This window comes from Anser cygnoides, chromosome 13 (assembly GCF_040182565.1).
Source record: "Anser cygnoides isolate HZ-2024a breed goose chromosome 13, Taihu_goose_T2T_genome, whole genome shotgun sequence".
Lineage (NCBI taxonomy): Eukaryota > Metazoa > Chordata > Aves > Anseriformes > Anatidae > Anser > Anser cygnoides.
This window is the reverse complement of record NC_089885.1, coordinates 8,774,504-8,795,378: the sequence shown is the minus strand read 5'-3', so window position 1 is coordinate 8,795,378 and position 20,875 is coordinate 8,774,504. Positions and strand designations below refer to the sequence as shown.

The 20,875-nt window shown below is 40.4% G+C and overlaps 1 protein-coding gene across 1 annotated transcript; it reads right to left on the bottom strand.

Moving 5' to 3' along the window:
- Nucleotides 1–9,688: 9,688 nt before the first annotated feature.
- IDS (iduronate 2-sulfatase) lies at nt 9,689–18,113 on the bottom strand. Its single transcript, XM_067005004.1, has 9 exons — nt 17,980–18,113; nt 17,040–17,176; nt 16,325–16,502; nt 15,360–15,448; nt 13,930–14,130; nt 13,138–13,308; nt 12,365–12,491; nt 10,912–11,085; nt 9,689–10,211 (listed from the first exon to the last, which is right to left on the bottom strand). The coding sequence occupies exons 1-9, from the start codon at nt 18,062–18,064 to the stop codon at nt 9,712–9,714; spliced, it is 1,662 nt and encodes a 553-aa protein (XP_066861105.1). The 5' UTR covers nt 18,065–18,113; the 3' UTR covers nt 9,689–9,711.
- Between the last annotated feature and the right edge of the window lie 2,762 nt (nt 18,114–20,875).

Genomic DNA, 20,875 nt, shown 5'->3' with positions numbered 1-20,875 from the left:
TATTTTTTTTTTTTTTAAAGGACACCACTTTTCATGCTGATCACAGTTCCAAGTGTGACTGTTATTAGTAACATCCCTACAAAACTAAATACCAACTCCCAAACTCATTCCCATTGTCTTGCCTGTAACATTCCCAAAGCATAATCCTCTCTTAAACCCAGTCAGCTTTAGACTAATGCATTTTGTTGGTCCAACACAGAAAGTTTCCTGTGTTTGCAGTCCACAACAGGTGCCCTACTGACCTGGCTTTACATTGTTAAGTCGTCCATTCAAGTTATGCTGAGTGTTGCTTAACGCAGACGTGCTTTTATATTCCCCCTGTACGAGTTTCTGAGAACCTGCCTGGACAAGATAGCAACCAGCTTGTATTGAGAAAGCATCAACAAGTCTCCATGTTATTCTTTCTTACACTTCTCCTGAATTTACAGGGAAGGAAAAGATAAACAAACAAACAAAACCCAATAACCATCACTCACAGCCCAACTGCAGAATTCAGCTGGATTAACTCTTTTGCTCTGTTTGGAGCCCGGCTCATGCAAAACCTGTGTTAGATATTACAACCACCTTCACGCCTATTTCAGACATTTTCAGAGTGCAAGGAGCTTGGTAAAGTCTTGGGAGCGTGGACTGATGGCAGGCCTGTCACTCTTGATTGCCATTAGGTTGAGAATGGCTTGTGTCTCTCACCCTAATATTATTCATTAGAATTACACTGTTCATTACAGCTGTTAATATTTTACATTTTTGAAATAATAGGTCTGATTCCACTCTTACTCAGTGTTGCATAAATCACAAAGTAGCTTTCACGTGTAAAACTGGTGGGAGGGAAGGAATAAGAACTTGTGTAAGGGGACTATTGAAATGCCTTGGCCTAGGTTTCTTCATGCAGGAAAAAAAAAATCAACTTAGCTGAGACGAGAATGCTGGGAAGCAGCGATTTCTCCTTCAGAAAGAATTAGAGCACAGCTCTTAGGAGTGCAGCATTTAAATAAGAATCAGCGTTTTAGCTGGAGACAAATGCACTAATCATGGTCATGAACACAGCTGAACTAAATGTCTCAGCAAAGCCACTCAGTGATGGCATTAGTCACGATAAAGGAAATGAGTGTTTTCAGGATAGGACACACTCAGAGAATACAAACAGAATCTTTTGTGCTTGCTTCTATGGAGGGATGATTTAGAGTATGTATTTAAACAACTTGCTGCTAAAATAACAGCACAATTCAAGATATCCTTTAAAGAAATGTGTCTGGAAGAGAAAGAGTTGCTCCATAAATTGTTTTCTAATTGTCCACATGACCACTGCCTCTATTGCTGCACAGGAACAGTTCAGCAGAAAAAAGAATGGAAGGAATACAGGAACAATAAGGATTATTTTTAAAATAAATCGAAAAAGAAATCTGTATTTTACCTCTGAGCATTTCTAAGCTTATTCTTTATTTAAAAAGTGACTATTCTATACCCTATGAAGTTGTAAGGACATGACAAATAGGACTTTGAGCCTATTTGTAAAGCAATCTACTTTTAACCACCTCTGCTTCACACACTGATCTTTTCTTCCAAGCACAGTAGCCAGCACTGGGTGAAAAAAACACCAATGCAACTGAATAGATTATACACAGATTTAGCAGTTAAAAAAAAAAAACTTTTTTAAGGTACATATTGCATGGAAATGTACATCTCATCATTACATAAGAACAAGTTATATCAAAATGGTGATAATTTTTTATTGTATAAAATTTGGAAGCACTACTTTCAATGTTTCTAATAACATAAAAAATAGACAAAAGAAGCATTCCACTACTCTGTGCGACACATCTCAGTGAATTCCAGCTGATGATGATGATTAACCATATCAGAAGTCTTCATTTCAAATGCAAAATAAAATAATATATCTAGTGGTAGCTAATATCCCACAGCTTTCGGGTTTTCTGTCTGCTTGTTCCTTGATGTGTTACTGACCTCTAGTCGAGGAGCTCTGGAATTACAGGGCACAGCCTCTCCCACATACACAGATAACATCTGAAGCATTTTTACAAAACCCTTACAAAGTGGAAAGCTGAAGGACGTTTGCCTCCTTTTAGCTGTGGTCATGAGCCAAAGCCTGGAGGTGCAACACAAAGCATAGACAAGCACTATCTGTAAAGCTGATGGAAGGTTTGTAATAGGTTTGGGTGAGAGATTTAGTGTGGGAACATGACATGTCTTTGCTTCCTAGTTTTCAGTTTTAATGTCTTGTGACTCATTTAAACCTCTCAAGTGAAGTGAGAGGTTATTGATCTGCGATCAAGTACAGGAAAAAACTTTGAGAAATCCAGAACTGGCTACTATTTCAAACTAATAAATGAAGTGGGGTGGGGAAGCAGGGAAAGAGGAAGGTGGGAGCTTTATCAGGCCTAATGAGCATAGAAATTCAAGTATTTTATTACTATCAAAGTGCCCAAAACTACAAAAGTCCTTATGTGAACAACTGACCTGAAAATACAGTAAGACAGCATTTTTCTAGCAGAAATCTTAGTAACATTTAGTTTGTCAAATACAGCAGTCAAAATTCATTTAAAATGTTTTACTTCTACAATTACAGAGGGCGTGGACTTCAAACTAAACTGAAGAATAACACAACAGCTTGGCTCTGCATCTAAACTAACCACAGAACATACACAGGTGACATAGTTCCTATAAAGTGGTGAATGAAGGTGTTCAGGGATGCTCTGAGCGTCGGTTGCTCAGGGCAGGAGTAGGTGGCTCTCTCCTGTTCACTGTCTTCCCATGCTTGGTAGCACTTACACTAGGACGCACATGCCATGTTTCTTGCTTGCAGTTGTCTAACACTGATTCTACAAAGCATTTTAAGTGTGCTAGCAAAGTTTAAGTGTTTTTCTTAATAGGAACGTGCATTAGTGCATAGTTTAGTAGTTGACTAGGTCAACTCCTATCTGTATTCAATAAACAATGGGTAGCATCTATTTCTTCCACAAAGTGATTGACAAAAAAAATCCTTAAATGAACCATCACTTACAAGTGCAGTGATAAATTCTGATCTCATTTGTATGGGTTTAAATCAGAAACAATGTCACTGCTTTAATGGAGTAACACGGAGTAAGTATACAACACAGCACTCGGTGAAAATACCTAGACTAGCTTGGAAAAGAAAAAATGCAGACAAGAGTAACATTTACAGAAGCAAATCACCCTTAAAGGAGATGAGGGTTTGCAAATTCTTAAAATATGAAGATCCATTTAAAGCAAACCTATCACAGCTTCCCTGTCCAGTGCTATACCTCCAAAATAAATAGCTTTAATCTGTGCTAATCTTATTTCAGCAAAGAAAAGCTAAAGCTAGGAACAAGAAAATGATTATACTATCAAGTTCAATAAGGCAATCTATTTGTTTTTAACATCTCTGACCCTGATTTTGTTTAGTAAAACAAGGTATCTGAATTTTCCAGCAGAGTAGATAAAGGAAAATGATGAGTATCCCACAGCTGCATGTAATGAGGGCTCCCTAAGTAATGGATCACATCCTTCTTGCTGTGAAATATTCAAGAGGGCTTGAGTAAAGAGAACCATTTCCTTCAGCACAAGATCAAACTCGCTTTGAAAACAGGAAAATGTGGGAAGTATTAGGATAGGCTGTAGGTTCAATCAAGGATAGATATTATACACTTCATACCTGCCAAGATTTGTCTTCTAGGAATTATATCCTAATTCTATTACCAGCAAAATATTTCAGAAAAGGCTCTGTTCTTTAAAGCTGCAACAGCAGACGGAGATTAAAACAAACTTTTTTTTGCAAACACGTGATTAATACTTGTCCTTCTATGAGGCAATTTGTTGCAAGAACAAGCACTGCTTAAAAATTCACTGCAGTTCTCCGGGCAGGGGAAATATTTCTTTGACTCTGCAGGGGTTGTGCAGTGTGGCTTTCCAGGAAGGAGGAAAGGGAGGAGTTCCTTCTCACAGCAGGACGAGGGTAAGCCTCTGAGGCAGTACAACAAAGCAGGATTTGGGAGTTTGGAGGGGGCTGAAGATGGGAGATGGAAGAAAAAGCTGCTGCTCTGTTTTTCAGAGATGAATTACTACCAGTCTTTTTCAGTTCAGCACCTTTTCTTTATAGTAGTGTCTCCTCTACTCAGCCTACTTCATGTTATCTGTAGACCACATTCAGAAAGCTTTGGAGAGGCGCAAACAGCCTGGGGTTAAAAGCACCAGATAAGGAATCGATGTCCTTTTAGATCCGTGTCTGTTCACAGCTCATCTGACCTTGAGTAAAGGAATTTCAGCTTTCTAGCCTGGAGTTCTCTGTCTGTAAAATGGGAATAATCTCCCTGACTGCCCCTCTCTGCTTGTTTAGTCTGAAAGCTGGGCACAGATATCACTGTTTTTTGAGCACTTGAGTACAGGCCAAAACTTTCAACACTGCTACCATGAATTTGTGGAGCTGGATAAAAATAAGACTTTTTAATACCATGAGAAGCTGCACTAATTGGGATTTTCCCATCACTTTCTTGTTGACAATATTTTGACGTTTCCCTGCAAGACAAGCTATTTTAAAAAAAATCTGTTTTAGAAACTGGAACTAACATTACTGAAATGTAGTCATTTCATTTTGACAGAAGAGAAGACTTTTGGTCAAGATCTTTTGCTTTGATTTTATTATTTTGACAAAGCAATTGCATTCTCATTTGTTATAATAAAGTTTTATAGTATGTCCAAAATTATACAATATAATAAAAACTGAAATGATGAAATTGAAGTGAAGGTCCCCAATCTTATCAAAACAAGTTTTCAATAAAACTGTCAACAAAACAGTATGTCTACATAAAATTTTGATTTAACTAAATAAACATTTTCCTAACAAAAAAAAAAACCAACACACCTGCAGCCAGATGATATTCAGAGAGCTCTTTATAATTTCTTCTAATGATTAATAAGCAAGACTTCGTTCAGAAAACTTGCACCAAAGTTTCAACTGCACTTGCAGCCCAACACGACCCTGAAACATGACTAAATTCTGACTTCATTTGTGTCCACTAAGCACCTTCAATGGTCTGCACAGGAGGAACCCAGCCCAGAATTCTGCTGAACATTCAGTGCAGGCTGGCCACGGAGTATGTTCAAACAGTTAGGAATATGTAATTGCTCTTACATGGTAAGGAGGGAACCAGGAATCTTCAGCACAGCACATAACATACCAGAAATGAAAGACTTCTTGATTCTGCTACTGCATCAGGACTAAAAGAAAAGAGCAAGGTTTTAAATACATGGATAATGCCAAATAGACTGTACTTAGTACAAAAATCACAATACGGTGTCCAGAGGTAGGTTTACAAAAGTGCTTCAGAAATGAATCCAAAGAACTTGTGCAGTCAACACATGTACAAAGCTTACAGATGTTATACTTGAAACATGAAAATAAATAAGGGCAGAAACAGAAAGGCCTGAGTAACTACTAGATTCTGCTATGCCTAAAATCAGAGAGATAAAATACTTCCTTTTTGAGTCCTGCTCTCTTTAGATTTCTGTTCTATTTTCTTGCTGGATCCTAATCTTTCAGATCACGACTTCATATCTGATTTCACTGTTCATTACATCTTACTGTTCTTTTCCTCTCTGCTGCTTCAGTCTATTATCCCCACTCCATGTCCAAGTGCACATACAGAAATATCAGACTTTGTCATTTTCTCTTGCTTACTCAAAGCTCCATTATAGTTCTTCTTGGGGCCTTCACACACTGCTGGATAAAAATGTTCTACGACTCAGCATTGAACCAGGTGTTAATGAGAGAGGGCAAAAGGCTCTTTGCTGCTTCATATGGTAGATCCTGACATTGGTAGTCTTTCTCCTTTCATAAGCAGAACTCCCACAGGCTTCAAAAGGAGATCTGCACACATAGGCAGAGAAGAACATTGGAGTCAAGATCCACCCATGCAGATCTGAAGATAATTTTCATTAGCTATGAAGTCAGTCAAACACAGAGGCATAAAAAGTTTTGACAGTCATCTCAACTTGGCTGGGAGTTTCTGATGTGAAGAGCAAGGAGGTCTATAGCCTAGAAAACTGTAAGTGCTGGAAAACCTAGTTACCAAGAGGGTAATTCCATTCTTTATGTAGCGTTTCACATTTGAATGCTAAGTACCCATTAGAGAAAAAAGAAAAAAAAAAATCCTTATTCAACTAAGGATCTCAGTTGCAACCACTTCCCAAATATGATCTGAAATTGCCTCTAACCTAAAGGGCTGAACTGTAAGCTGACTGCAGTGCTCTACAGAAGCTGGGTCTGACCACAACATTACAGCCACTTCACCAACGGTGATAATGTGTTTTGTTTTGTTTTCTGATGGGGAGCAATAACACGGAATTACAAAAAATCCTCATTAGAGGCAGCATGCCTATATCCCATCCCTCATGCTGTGGAACACGCATTCCAGTAGGGGACTCCACTTGACCAACAGAACCCAGCAGCAAGTCACTAGTATATAATTAACATGCAACAGTGATTAATTAGCAGCATCCGACCAATAACCAGGACATTCAGCTGCGTTTGCCTGTCTCACAACACAGGAACATTTGCAACTCGCAGACAGCTATTAATTCAAAACATACCCTATTTCCCCCAGCAAGTGCAGAGCACAGGCCAAAGGGGGGATTCCAATCTGTTGCACAGCACAGTATGCAGCAACAACATTTCCATACACTCCAGCGTGCACAGCATGCCTGAAATTAGACCTAAATCCTTCCTTTGCAAACAGCAAGCCGTAAACATTCGAGTAGAGTGTTACAGAGAACACCCAAATACACGGCCATCTCCCTTTCTGAAGGATTCCTACTACTTCTGCTTTGTAGACAGTTTTTTCTTTTAGACCACTGTACATCTATACACTAGGAACAGTACCATGAGCTATGATTGACTGATGTATGGCTGGTTAAGGACGAAGATTTTAAATCCATTGCTTAATTGCTCCTGTACATTAACTTATTAACAGAGGTCTGTTTATTAACTCTGCTTTGTGCCAAGTGCTTACGATGGCTACTCTAGGGTCCCCAGAGGGAATCTCTCCATACATGTACCACAGGTACCGATTCCTGCTGATGCAGCATCATGCTGTTCTTCCAGCTGTTCTGGTGCCACCCAGAGAAATAGGGTCAACCCTGGCATCTAATTTGTTTCCTGATGCTTGGCTTGCATCCTCCTTCCCTCTAGAGAGGGCACTGTTCACAGGAGCACTTCATTTTTATTGCTTCCAGTAGAAGCAGTATCTTGGTTTAAGAAACATTAATTCTCCCTTTGCCTCTGCTGCTTCTGCATTTGTCTCAACCAATTTCACAACAAAACTAACTCACGCACTTGCAGTTGCAAAGCTTTTTCACTGCTATACCTCACCCATGTCCAAAAAACCATTAGGCCTCAACTCAGCAGCAGACAGAAGGCAACTGCTTGCTAGGTGGACTGCAGCTCTGCTCCGTGGCTTGTGCGATTACTCAGCAATGTCCTTGCTCTGAGCATGTGGATACCAGTCCTGATTCACTGCCTGTCAGAGACAATTCTGTTTCATGTTTCCCTAAAACACTACTACATTTTGATTAAGGAAGGTCAAGGATAGCTTTTCCCTTCCAATATAAAGAAAAAGACTTGAGGAAAAAAACACTCATCACCTTCCACCAGGACTTTTATCTCCACTTGAAAAATTAAATTGCCTGAAGTGATGGGAGGCATAGGGAACAGGATGTACAAGAATGTTTTCATGCAAATAAGTTCCTAAAATTACAGCATGAAGATAAATTTAAGTCCCCAAATGAGTATTTTCACAGGTGTTCTAGCAGAAGAACAAAACACAACGCTCAGGCAGCCAAGTCTAAGACAATACCAATTTGCCAGAGCAATTTTAAATGTATATTGTGTTACTGACCTAGCATACCAGATACTTAGATTAATCCTTAACGCTTCAATACATCCAAAAAAATAACTTTTCCAATATTTGATTTTCCTTTGAAGGAAAGAACGTCAAGGATATAATTAGCTCTAGCTGCAGACTCCAAATCTTTGCCTGGCACCACTGTCAATAAAACACATCTTCAACCAGTGTGAAATTGGTATAGCTACATTGAGCCTGCTACACACAGCTGCAGTATTTCACACAGCTGAGGATCTAAGTGTACATGCATAAGTGAGGGAAAGATATGTTTTCATCAGGATTAATAATGCTGCAGAACACAGAGCATCTCGGGCCGAGTAAAACAAATGACAAGTTCATAAGAAATATATTCTTCTAATTGAGTTTAAGGCACTAAATAACTGATGTCTTCTAACAGAATCAGATTCATGGAGGGTATCTCTACATTAATTAGGAGTTAGACTGTCACATGGATTTTAATGAAATAAAGTTATGTCTACGGCTTCTCCAGGATATTAAAGTCAATTTATCTGAGGAAGACAAGTAATGGCTGGCTTTTTCTTTTCACAGGAATTGGAGGAACAGTTCATTGAGGAAGGCAGCAGGAGTTAGCAGTCAGAACAAGCTCCTATCTGCTAAGGTAAGATTCTGGAATTCTGAAAGCCTTGGTCACCAAAATGGAATTAAAGAAATCCAGCAGGCTGATAGAACAAATTACTGCCATCACACTAGAGCAGAGTGTACCTCATGGCAGTGTGCATGACGTGCAGGTAGGGCTTAGATATAATATTCACCAAAAATATTTTTCTGAGCTACAAGCTCCCAAAAATGCTGACCTTAATTCACGTGGTCACATGGAAATGTACTTACCAGCATAATCTTGGGCAACTACTGCTCCACATCTTGCATTGCTAAACAACACACTAAAAACTTAGTTCTAAGTGAAAGGCTTTTATCCATCTTAGTGCAAATCAAGACTGCCAAACGCCACCTAGCATTTAAGAAAGCAAATATCCAAGTTTCCGTCACTGGAGATGAGAAGTAACAGGACATGACAACCCTTAAGTATGCTGAGCAGTTCAACTACTAGACGCCAGCAAGCTACAAAAGCTAAAGGTTTCCATTTATTTTCACCTGTGGGGCCTCTTTGGACTGATCCTCACTACAAACCACAGAGGAGCATACTGGTGTTACCTCAACCCCTCGGTCTTATTCAGTGTTTCAGTGACGAAAGCACTCACTTCATATACATGAATTCAAAATTCAGATCCCCTCCTATAAGGGGGAAATCTCCAAGTAATTCTTTTCAAAATAAAAGCTTTAAATTTTTGAATGAAACATGAAATTTCCCTTTTAGTTCTAGTCCAGGCTGATGACAGCAGGCACCTCAGTTCCTCATTGCTACCAAACATCTCCTTGATTACTCCCGCTCCAAGTCTCTTAACTAAAGTAGATGGGATCTTCTTACTGACACGCATTCTCTGCACAACCTTTCAAGTACATTTTTTTTTCTTTTCCCACCTTTCACAGCAGTTTCAGCATAGACGTTTCTTTTTCAGTCACTAGAGCACAGAAGAACATGATGTTTCACACAATGGACTCCATTCCGTGTGTGTTCTTTGCAGATGTGTTTTCAAATAAGAACGCAACATGAATGCAAAAGTATTTTCACTGACTACTTCAGTGTAATAACGGCTGAAACAAGACAAAAGCATTAGCCAGTGTTTTTATACAAATAGGATTTTAATTCAGTCTTTGTTTTCTGTACAACAGAAAGGTGTTATACAAAAAAAAAAAAAAAAAAAGTTGCTGAACCCTAGTGCTTCAGGAAGCCAAGAAGTTTTTTGAAAAGATGACCATGTAAGGTACTGTTATAAATGTTGTAATCCTGGTTTGGATCAGTCTCTACCACATACAACTCTCCTGCATGGACATCCTCAAAGTCAGCACTGAAATTGTTAGGATTAAATCGAACCCATACAGTATACCTGTAGTCAATTGTACGCATGGAATAGCCCATGATTCTGATGTCCTTCAGCTTTGGTTTGTCAGAGTTCCACTGAGGAGTGTCTGAAGGCCGGGGATATTGGCTGAACGCAACAAGTTCTTCAGTATGACACCTGTTAGTGTCATCACAACCATCCTCCATTTCCACCTTCTCTTCAGAGGAGTTAAAATACTGGACAATGCTTGCTCCCTCTGTGCACAGTGCAACATGAAATGAAGTCTCTGGGCACACAGGAGGAACTTGCAGGCCAGCTAGTTCAGCAAGTGTCGAAAAGAGAGACACAAGCTCAACTACTTTTTTGCTTTGTCCTAGAAGAGGCATCAGAATACAAATAATGAAACATGATGATTTGACAGACACCGGTGGAACATTTTAGCAACTTATTCTGACAATTAAATTGGTGTTTATTTTAAGTGCTTTGTACTGGATTTGTGGGGTACCATAAGGCAATTAAGGTGTGTCAGTTTGCTCTGAGGATACTAGGCTATGACATATTTTAACGAGAAGAGACTTCTGTGCTTATATTTCTCAAATGTGCAAACTCTCCAAGACAATGATATTCATCACTGAGAAAGAACCCTTCAGAAAGACAAAGCACATTCCAGCATCAATCATTTAACCTAACTCCCTCCATCAAAACAGTTTCCAATGCCACCATTTTAAGCACAGATGCTACATAGAGAATGTTTACTTATCACTGTTGGAAAGATGGCAGCTGCCACTATTAAAGGTAGGTCAAGTATCCTTTTAGGCATCTACACTACACAACAATAAATTGCCTGCAGACTCACACAGACATCTAGTGTTACCACTAAGCACTAAGGCATAGCTAACCAAAGTAAAACTTTGAGTCCAAACACAGAACATGCCCTTCACCATCTTGTTCCCCACCAGTACAGAAGCACACTCGATGACACCAACAAGCTGCCTGTATGTGAAGTATCATTGCATCACCACTTCTCCTTTAAATATATCCACCGCAAGCAAATAAAAGAACTGGAAACTTACCTTGAGGCACCAAGCCTAAATTATGGCTAAAGGGGTCAAGGTAGGGGAAGATCCTCCCTCGTCGACTAGCAGCAGAAGCTGTCATTCCTGGTACGTAAAACATCAGTGGCACACGGGTAGCAACATCAAAATTGCTGTATTTTGCCCATTCACCATGTTCTCCAAGGGACCATCCTAGATGACAAAGAGTATAACTCAGAGCAGATGCCGGCTTGTAATTTAGTAGTCATTTCTTTTTCACCATAAAGTGACTCTAGCTGTTGAGGCCTCTAGTCTTATCAAGGTTATACTATCATGCAAGTAACAAATCTGTACTTAAACATAACAAGATTTCTCTCTAATGTGAGAACTATTTCAACAGCCATATCAATATTGCAACTTAACGCTCTCATATTAAGGAAATAATTAAACCCATCTCTATCTCCCCTACCCTAAGTAAGAATTACGAAATTTGCATTAAAACAGCATAAAAGAGGAGCTGGGGTGTGTCAATTTTTTGAATCACTTGGCTAGCTATAGTACTGAAAACACTAACTGTTTACAGTAACCATAGCACGGAAAAAAAGAAATTCAGTCTACAAAGGAAAGTCCAAGTCAGAGTGGCAATTTAGGAGGAACATCTAAGAGTTTCTCTAGTACCTGAAGTATTAATTCTTTTACTCTACAACATGCAAGTGCACACTTACTCACAAAAGTCAACCCAAATTACATGTGTACTTTAAATTGCTTTGGTTAAGCCATATCCTGTTTTAAGCCAGCTAAGCCATCTCTCAATTAAGGAGACCATCAGAGAGTTATCTTAATGAATATTAGATATTGAAACAAGCAGTTAAATGCTTGAGGTATTTGTCCTACTGTCCTACACAACTGTTTTTTTTTTCCATGTGTGTGCTTTTTGTATTGTTTTTTTGTTGTTGTTTTGTTTTAAAACCACCAGGATCTAGAATGTGCAATTATTAGAGGGGAAATCAAATTGCTATCAGCTTAGATGTTCTACAAGCAGCAATGACAAGTGCAAGAAAACACACTTCAGCAGCTAATGAGAAAGCCTGTCACCCACTGTACCAGATGGCCCTTTACAAATTGCAAAGGGGGAGAATGGGTGGCAATCCTTTAGCAGCACTCTTCCCAGCAGGAATCACTCCTTGGAGTAGGAAGTGGGAATACAGAAAGCTCAGCCCAGTGTCCTGGCAGACAGCCTCATAACTCACTGATCACTATTACTCATCAGAAACTCTCAATTTGATTAAAGACAGAGGTGCCTGCAGTGGAACAAAACCACAGTCACAGAGGCCTGTGTCAGTCCATTAGTTAGGGACAGACCAGCCAGATATACAAGGTATGGCAGCTCCACTGTACATTATATAAACATGCACTTGATTCATATGCTAGCTCTGAGTTGCACAATTAAAAAGTTAATAGCAGTGAGCTAAAGGAAGATTTAAATGCTTACCATGATCAGCAGTAAAAACTACCATTGTGCTACTTGCGAGTCCTACATCATCCAAAGCATTCAGGAGCAGGCCAACTTGCATATCCAGGTAAGAAACTGCTGCGTAATAGCTCTGACGAATCTGACGCTGCAAGTTAAGAAAATAGGAGAGAAGAAAAAAAGAGCTTCTGTTTGTGTGGGGTGGAATGAAGGAGAACTAGTGGGCAGCTTTGTAAGGATTTTTGAATTAAAGGATTTTACTTGTAAAGCCTGTTTTTCAAGTGTCCATAGCCTGATTAATGTCACGGACGAGAAGGTAAATAGGCACAGGGGCAGTTAGAAAGCGTTAACTATTTCCTAAAAGCTTTTTCAGGCAAGATGTTGCAAACCAATCAGTTCTGCTCTCCTCAAGGCCCAGTGAGTGCTTATGTTCACTTATGTACTTTGAAGGCAAGGAGAATCTTACAAAATATGTACTAAATGGAGGCTTGAAACAGAAGCAGATCCAGCTGATGAAAACAAACACACATTCTCTCATATACAAACACTCATCCATCAGCAGTGAGAGCAGAAAATGGAAATAACCAGGAGCACACACTAATATCACTGATTGGTAGTTGACCTCTTCCCTCCTGACCCCAGTTACAGAGAAGATTTTTTCTTAAAAACCTAAATGTGACAGCATACAAAAAGAGAGCATTTAGTTTTTGGAAGCTGACAGTTGCTGAATACTTCAGAACATCTAAGAGCAGCCTACTGCTCCCTTGCATTTGAATAAGTTATTGACAGCCTACCTGGAAGTCATCTGGAAGTGGTCCATAAGGGAAACTAACATTTAATGCTTTCACATCATCCCTCTGTCTGATATCCATCCAGGGGTTGTATGCCACAGAAGGTAGTTTCTTAGGCACCCAGGGATCTGGGGCTAATGTGATGTTTTCCAGAGGGTACAACTTCAGAAATTCCTTTGCAATGCAAACACACGTAAAAGATTATCCTCAGCTCTAAGGCCTCCTGTAAAATTGCATTGTAAAACAGCAACCGTTTCTCCTTGCATGACCCTTCTTTAATATTCTTACAGTTTATAAGGCTTCACCTGCCCCAAAGTATAAAAGGTAGCAATGCTATGTTAATTAGCCCCAACCAACTCCTGAAAAATTCTGAGTTAGTAAATGGTATTGTACCTAAAGAAAAAAAAAAGCCTCCTGTCTCAAAGCCACCCTGAAAATAAGAAGCCCAACATTGCTTCCTCTGAAATAAATAGAAGTTTTGATACCAACTCAAATGGAGAGAACAAGATCTTGTAAGACCTCGTTATGTCACACTCCATCAAGCTGAACAGTATCTCCTTGCAATAGCTGTCACGCTATTATGGCGGTAGAAGCCGGCCTTTTGGCTGACTGGTCACAACTCTCTCATTAAATATTTTGAAATTCAACATAGACAACTGCTAAAATTACACGGAGCCAATGCTGTTTTTCACCTTGCTTCCCAGAAACAGTAACAATAAAGCATTTGTGAAACAGCTTTGAAAAGGAAAAAACACTTGTCTAAATTCCTTTCCCCACAGTCTTCAGGTTCCTCACCTGCGGGTACCTCAATGGGATATGTGGTTTGTGGTAACCAACAGCCAGGAAGAATTTTTGTTTCTTGGTTTTCATAACATTCAGTAACCGTATGGCCTCTTCAGTGGTTTGAATATCTGGTAGAGTTCCACCAGGCATTTCTGTCACATCTACTGGGCACACCAGGTTCGCATAAAGTCTTCCGTCTTTTCCCCTGCAAGTCTTTAAAAAAAGAACTAGTTAAGTAACTTCTGTAGAAGCAAAGAAATAATCCTCTGTTCCATAGCTATGAAACCAATTCATTTCTCAATCCTTCTACCAGCAGATTGGATACAAAATGGAATTTCAAAATTTCTATGAACGCCGGAAGCACCAAGTACATTGATGACTGAGACTGAAGGTTTCAGAGGTTGAAGAATGCACTTAATACATAGCAACTTCCATATCTAAGGAAAAGCAGAATCCTCTCTAAAGCTGGCCAGAAGATGAGAAGTAATCACACAGGAAAACACACAACTTCTATAATGAATAGCATCTCTGACCTATTGGCAAGAAGGTAGAACTTGGTTACGCTATACACATGCAGTTTTGCTCCTTCTGATCCCAAGAGCTCATAGAAAGCTGCCTGGAACCTACTACCACCTCATTAATTTCTGAGCAAGTGCCAGCAATGGCTGATGTACAGTCGGCAAGGAAAGATAAATTAGACTACATGGTTGCCAAGAAAAAGTGGCCTCAGCAGGGTGCTCGGGAGAGCTGTTAATGAACATAAAGCAAAGTATGTCATGGATGCAAATAGCATTGTTAAAATCAGTCTTTTTCGGCAGTAAATGCAAGAACAAATATCATCAAGGCTGTCTGTAGCCTCATGGCTGGACCTCCTAGCCTTGCAATGCATAGCCTCCAACATGTGATGTTAGTGCAGCACTTGCATAAGTGCAAAACAGATTCTTTTAGGCAACGCTTAAGAGTAACAAGCATTCCAGAAAATTGAATCAGACAGTTTCAAATCATTTAAAGATTATTTTAATTATGAATTCCACTCTCCATCTCCGCTCTTTATTGAATCAATTTAAATTCACCAAGCCTATGACAACATTTTGTCACTGAACAGAGCAAGATTAGTATGAAAGCTGACAACAGCACTTTTCAGATAAAAGATTTCATGACCTAGACACAAGTTAAAATCACTTGCAAGCACCTTTATATTGCAGTACCATATTTCCAAATACTTAAATTAAGAATGGGCACGTGAGTTAACATCACACACCTAACTGAAGCATAGATCTTCTCTTGGAAGTCTGGGAAACAGTATCAAATTGGACTAGTTGTTTCCCTGCAGTGTTACAGAGTATAACAGTATAAAACAGAGTATAGGCTTGTGCTCCAGATGGAGAACTTGGTTGTACCCAAAAACCATTCTTTGTTAGCATCCCACAAATTACCCTTACCTTATCATTTTCATATTTTTCAGTAGAAGGATGAAAGGGAGGAATGGACCAGCTGTATGGATAGTCATCGCTGTAATTGGATGAAACCCCTGAAAAGGGTAAAGGGTGAAGACATAAAAGATGCTCTAGTAGTTCACTAAATCGGGAAAAGCTCAAACAAATTTGTTTTCAGTTTTGGTTTGTTTTTTGAATTCTGCATTCTAAATGTAGAAATATTTGAAATGGTCTTTGACAATTCAGAAAGCAATGAAAATATCCAAGAAATAAAAATCAAAAAGTGTAAGGCAATTTTCCTGGAAATACATTGTTATTAGGGAAAGAGACTCAAGCTTCTCAAAGAATCTTACTTCAGGGAGAAAAAAAAAAAAAGAAAAAAAGAAAAAAAGAAAAGAAACAGGATTAATAATATGTATATCCCTAATCATATCAACTGAATGGCTGTATATCCATACAAGTGTAGTTCTCTAGTAAAGAATTACTAGAAAGAGCATCACGTTAAGTACTGTATATATTTTTTTAAACTCAGTTGTATTATTGTTTTTTAATTAGAGAACCAACTGCCTATTTAACTGGGAGTATCAGACATGTATTCTAAGCCTCCCAATCCAGACAGCCTATTGTGAAACATGAAATGTGTACATGCAGAACCAAGACAACGTTCAGTCGTTTCATCTTTAGCAGATACCTAATTTCCAGACACGTTTTGAGAATTGCAAACATTTGTTCCCAGAATCCCTAAACAGTACATGAAAATATTTATTAGATAATGCTCATCTAATAAATCTTGAGGCATTACAGATGAATGTAAGATTAAGATTCAAAGACAACCTATAATTCAATCTGGCCCATGATAACAATGTAAGTCATCCATATAGACAGGAATCACATAGCTCATACTTATATGTAAAGTCTGTTCATGGGAATATATAAAAAGTATTTTAAGCAGAGGAAAATTCAAACCGTACCAGGATGAAAAACTTTCCCTACAGACATGGTCATGTAGCCATTCTCCTTGAAATACTGGGGCATCGTGGAATAGTTTCCCGCATGTACCCTCCAGTAGGAGTAGAAATCATACAGCCGGGTAGTATCAGGCCTGCGTCCAGTAAGAAATGACACTCTACTTGGAGCGCACACAGCTTGCTGAGGAGAGAGACATCCAAAAAGAGAATCAGAACATAAAGCAAAACACATATATCGCCTGCAACCTACAAATTTAATACATGGCTGGGCAAAATATCCAAAAGCTCAGAACTCCGCAATGAAATGTTTTATATTACTTCAAGCTGGGATGAACAGCATCCTTATTAAGAATATAAATTCCCAACTGTAAAATAATTATCGTAAAATGTGAAAGAAAATAATTTTAATTTAGTAAAACAACATCTTTTAAGCAGCATTTTACTGTTAATAGTGAAAGTGTTTGAGTGATACAATGCTCCTCCAAGGGGCTACACAAATACCAGTATTGAAGTGACCTGCTTTTGTGTTTCTCACCTTAGTCAAGATAAGCTCATACATTACAGTTCAGCCTAACCATTTGTTTTCCACTAGAACTACTTAATTTCTTAATAAACACTTTTTCTTCTCCAAAGACCTGCCTAACAGACAATGCCTAACACATACTGTAATAACACTAGTATGCATTTCACTGAGATAAAACATTTTTGACTATCTCACCTGTGCATACGCATCGTTGAACACAACACTTTGAGAAGCAAGTTGATCAATGTTAGGCGATTTTACAAGTGTATCTCCGTAACAACCCAAAACAGGACGTAGGTCATCCACAACTATAAACAGGACATTCATGCCATCTAAGAGAAAACAGAATTAGGCTATATTAACTTGAGCTCCAGTACGTGAAGGCTAATGCATGCAGATTTAATGCCTCCTGGAGGTTTTCTGTGTCAAATTTTAACCCTGAAGTAGACTTAAGAAAAATCATAGAATCTTTTAATTAATTTATCTAATGCCTTTATAAGGAAATGTAAATACTGGGATTCTTTCCTTCAACATGTAGGAATTAAAAGGTTCCCATCTCATTTGGCCTAGGCAGAACTATGGTATTTTTCACTTCCCTTTTAATTTGATCACTTCCTCACCCAGCGTTTTCTTCAGCTACCTTCAGTTTTGTACAGAAAAAGCAGTGAAATGAAAAGTCTTTTATAGTTCTACCCACTTTTAAACTTTACAAGCTGGGGGGAAAAGGAAGATTGTGAAAGTAAACCTCAGATACTGTCATGCTATACAAACAGAAAAATTAAATGAAAAAACTATCTGATTTGGCATATACATGTTTTTAAACACCCTCTTAAGGTAGAGCGCTATATTGCGGTTCAAACACCACACAAGCTGCTGGGAGCACTTAAGATGAGCAGCGCCAGCAGCCTCTCAAGCAGCTTTACCAAAGCCCCGAGCGGGTCAAACCCCACAGCCAGCGAGGGGAACGCCTTGGTGCCCCCCTGCAGCCCTCCAGCAGCGTCGTGCCCCCGGGTGCCGCCCTTCAGCCGGGGCCTCCCGCTGCGGAACCGCGCCGCCGGCCCGGGCCGGGGACTCCCAGCCCCGGCCGCCCTCCCCGCCCCCGGGACGGCCGAGCCCTGCCCGCGGCCCGCCGCACCTCGGCGCCTCGCCGCCTCCACAGCGAGCACGCAGCCAGCGGCCAGCAGGCGGAGGCACAGGCGGAGCAGGGCGGCCGCCGCCATGTCGCGGGGACGGGCCTGCGGCCTCCGCCCCGGGGCGGGCACGGGGAGGGACAGAGGCCGGGCATGGCCCCGCTCGCGGGGCGGGCTCCCTGCGAGGCGCCGGAGCCGGCGGTGGAACCGGCCTGGGCTCCACCCTGCCGGCACCGGGCTCCAGACGCGGTGGAGCCGAGCCCAGCCCGCACGGTGGCGCCGTCGCCCCGCGCAGATCCGTGCTCAGGGGCTGCAGGTGTAGGACGGAACGGGGCGGGGGTCCGCAGGGTTTTTAAGGGGAGTGGGACGCCCCAGGGGTCTTTAATGGGAGCGGGGAGCCTCTAGGGGTGCAGAGAAGACTCGCTGGGTGAGGTATGTGGCTGGTGTAGGCTTTCAAGAGACTAGGTTATGAAGCAAAGGAAATTTTTGTGGGTTTTAGCACTATCTAGTCCTTCGAGGAGTCTTCAGACGCATTGTAATAGTACCCTAGGAAAGGGAGTGCTTAACGCTATTCTGATAATTGCTTCCGCCTCATGCACATAACAACCCTGAGGAACGGGGAAGTCAGGTGCATTAGGCTCAGTATTTGGGGAAGCTCTCTGAGTCGGGCTTAGCCTTGCTCCTATCTTTTAATTGCTTCCACAACAGGTTAACTTTTCTTAACATGTGTTGTGTTTCTGGAATTGCTTTGAGATATATCAAGGGTCAGGTTTAGGTAGGCTGTTAGTGAGAATGCATGCTCTGTGTAGCAGGTGTTGGGCAAGCCTCTGACACCAGGACTTTGGTTGTGGCTTGCTGCTTGTAAGGTGTGAGGCAGCTGGGCTGGCTCAGCTGTTACCTCTGCTTGGGCTTCTTCCTCTGTGACTTCCTGGCAGGAAGAGCGCTGCTTTTAGGACAACTGACCTCTTTTCTCCAGCTTGACTGTTCCAGTGGTCTAGGGGAGTAGAAGAGGAGGACAATAAGATTGTGATCATTTTTTGAACAATGTTTTAAAGACCAGTACTGACTTTAGCAGACAGGAGGCTGTGTATTGCTCTTTCTCCACAATATTAAAAGCTTCAGGAAGAGCTAACTTCATAGAAAGTTCTTAAACCCTGCATGGCTTCCATTTTTCCTTGTGGAAGAAGGAATACACTTACTACTGGTATTCCTGTACAACATAAAATCACAGTTACTGACACAAGATACTTTCCAGTCTGCAACCGTAAAATTACCCAAAACCAAGATGGTATAATAGGACAACTCAGAAATACAATTTTAAGAGTTAAAAGACCACAATAGTGTATTCTTAAACACTTAACAAGCAGGTGAAGTGATGAAAAATATACCAATACTGAAAACGGGTGTCAAGCTTTCATTCATTTGCATCTGAATACTACTGTGGTGATGTGACCCATGGTGGTAGGTGTGTTTTCTTTTTTTCCACAAGTGTCAGGTGCTGCTTTGACTACAAATGGCAGGTCACCTGTGAAACATACTGGCAAATATCCATGTCTTTAGGGTTGGACTATGTAAGCAAGGCCTTTCCCTTGGTTTTATTTTTCAGAAAAGCAATACAAAAAAAGTCATTTAATCTATAATGGAATCTATAACTTTATTCTTTCTGTGCTCTGGAACTGTATTGGTGGCTCTCAATTATCAAAATGAAAATGTTGGCAGCATGAATTCTGAGATAAATGCCCAGGTTCAAACTAAATCAATAGTGAAGTGTAAAGTTCAAAGATAGCAGAGCCTGCCTCATTGGGTGAGTGGATGAGTCTTTCTGGGCTGTTGCAGGTGTGCAAATGGTCATATTCCTGGAACTTTCAAGTTCTCTGCACTAAGAGAAATAGCTATAAAAGCAGTCCTACTGGCCAGGCTTTCCCAGATTTTTTTTTTCTACCTAGAAATGTTTTCCGCAGGGAATATGAAGACTTCCAAGGTTTGTCAGGGAATTCTGCAGAGCCTGCAGCCTACTCAGAGCCAGGCAGTAGATGTAGCGGGTGCAATTAATTCACAGCAGGTCCAATCCACAAACAGCAGAAAGCACACACCAATCCTGAGGGATTCTCAAGATGTTGGACATACTGTGCACGTGCACATCAACCAGAGAACGCTCCTGGAGGATCCAGGTTGCCTTGCTGGGTATGTTGGACCTCCTGCACACTGTGTTATGGGTGCCTTGTACAGTACCTCCAATACATGCAAGACACAGCATTTCTAGCACTGTTCTATATGTTCTATATGTTCTAGCAAGTTCTCTATACGTGTCCATGGGATACACCCCAGATAAGCCAACTTTACTACACAGGTATTAAGCTACATGTACAATGGCAGTTCTGAAGGAGAAATATTGGAAATATGTACCTGGAGACTTTGAAGCAGAATTACAGGAACTTTCCATTAAAACCAGTACAGAACTTGTGAATATTCCCTAAATATGTGGCTTCTCTCACTGGAGTGGGTGCCAATGTGTAAAATAGGGTTCTCCTGTGCCTCTGAGCTGATTCTGTACTTGACAGAACTACAAAACTGAATTCCATTAAAAATTTCTGTAACACAACCTATGTTGTTAAAATACTCAGGAATAACTTGAAAGAGAGCAGGCTTTCTGAAAAACTAAGAACAAGGAAGTGCAAAGCAATTAGGAAAAACATACAATTAGCGAGTTCAATATTTTCAGGTGTTTGCAAATGGTACTTAATGCCTTGTAGTTTCCTAGCTGGCTTGCTCTGCCAACTTCTTAAGAGAATAGGCTAGTGAACAGCCTGTTTTTCTGCTCTAAATAAGCATACCTGAAGCTTGTAATATGTTGTGTGTGGGCTCACCATAACCCTGACCATCTTAGCAAGGAACATCAGC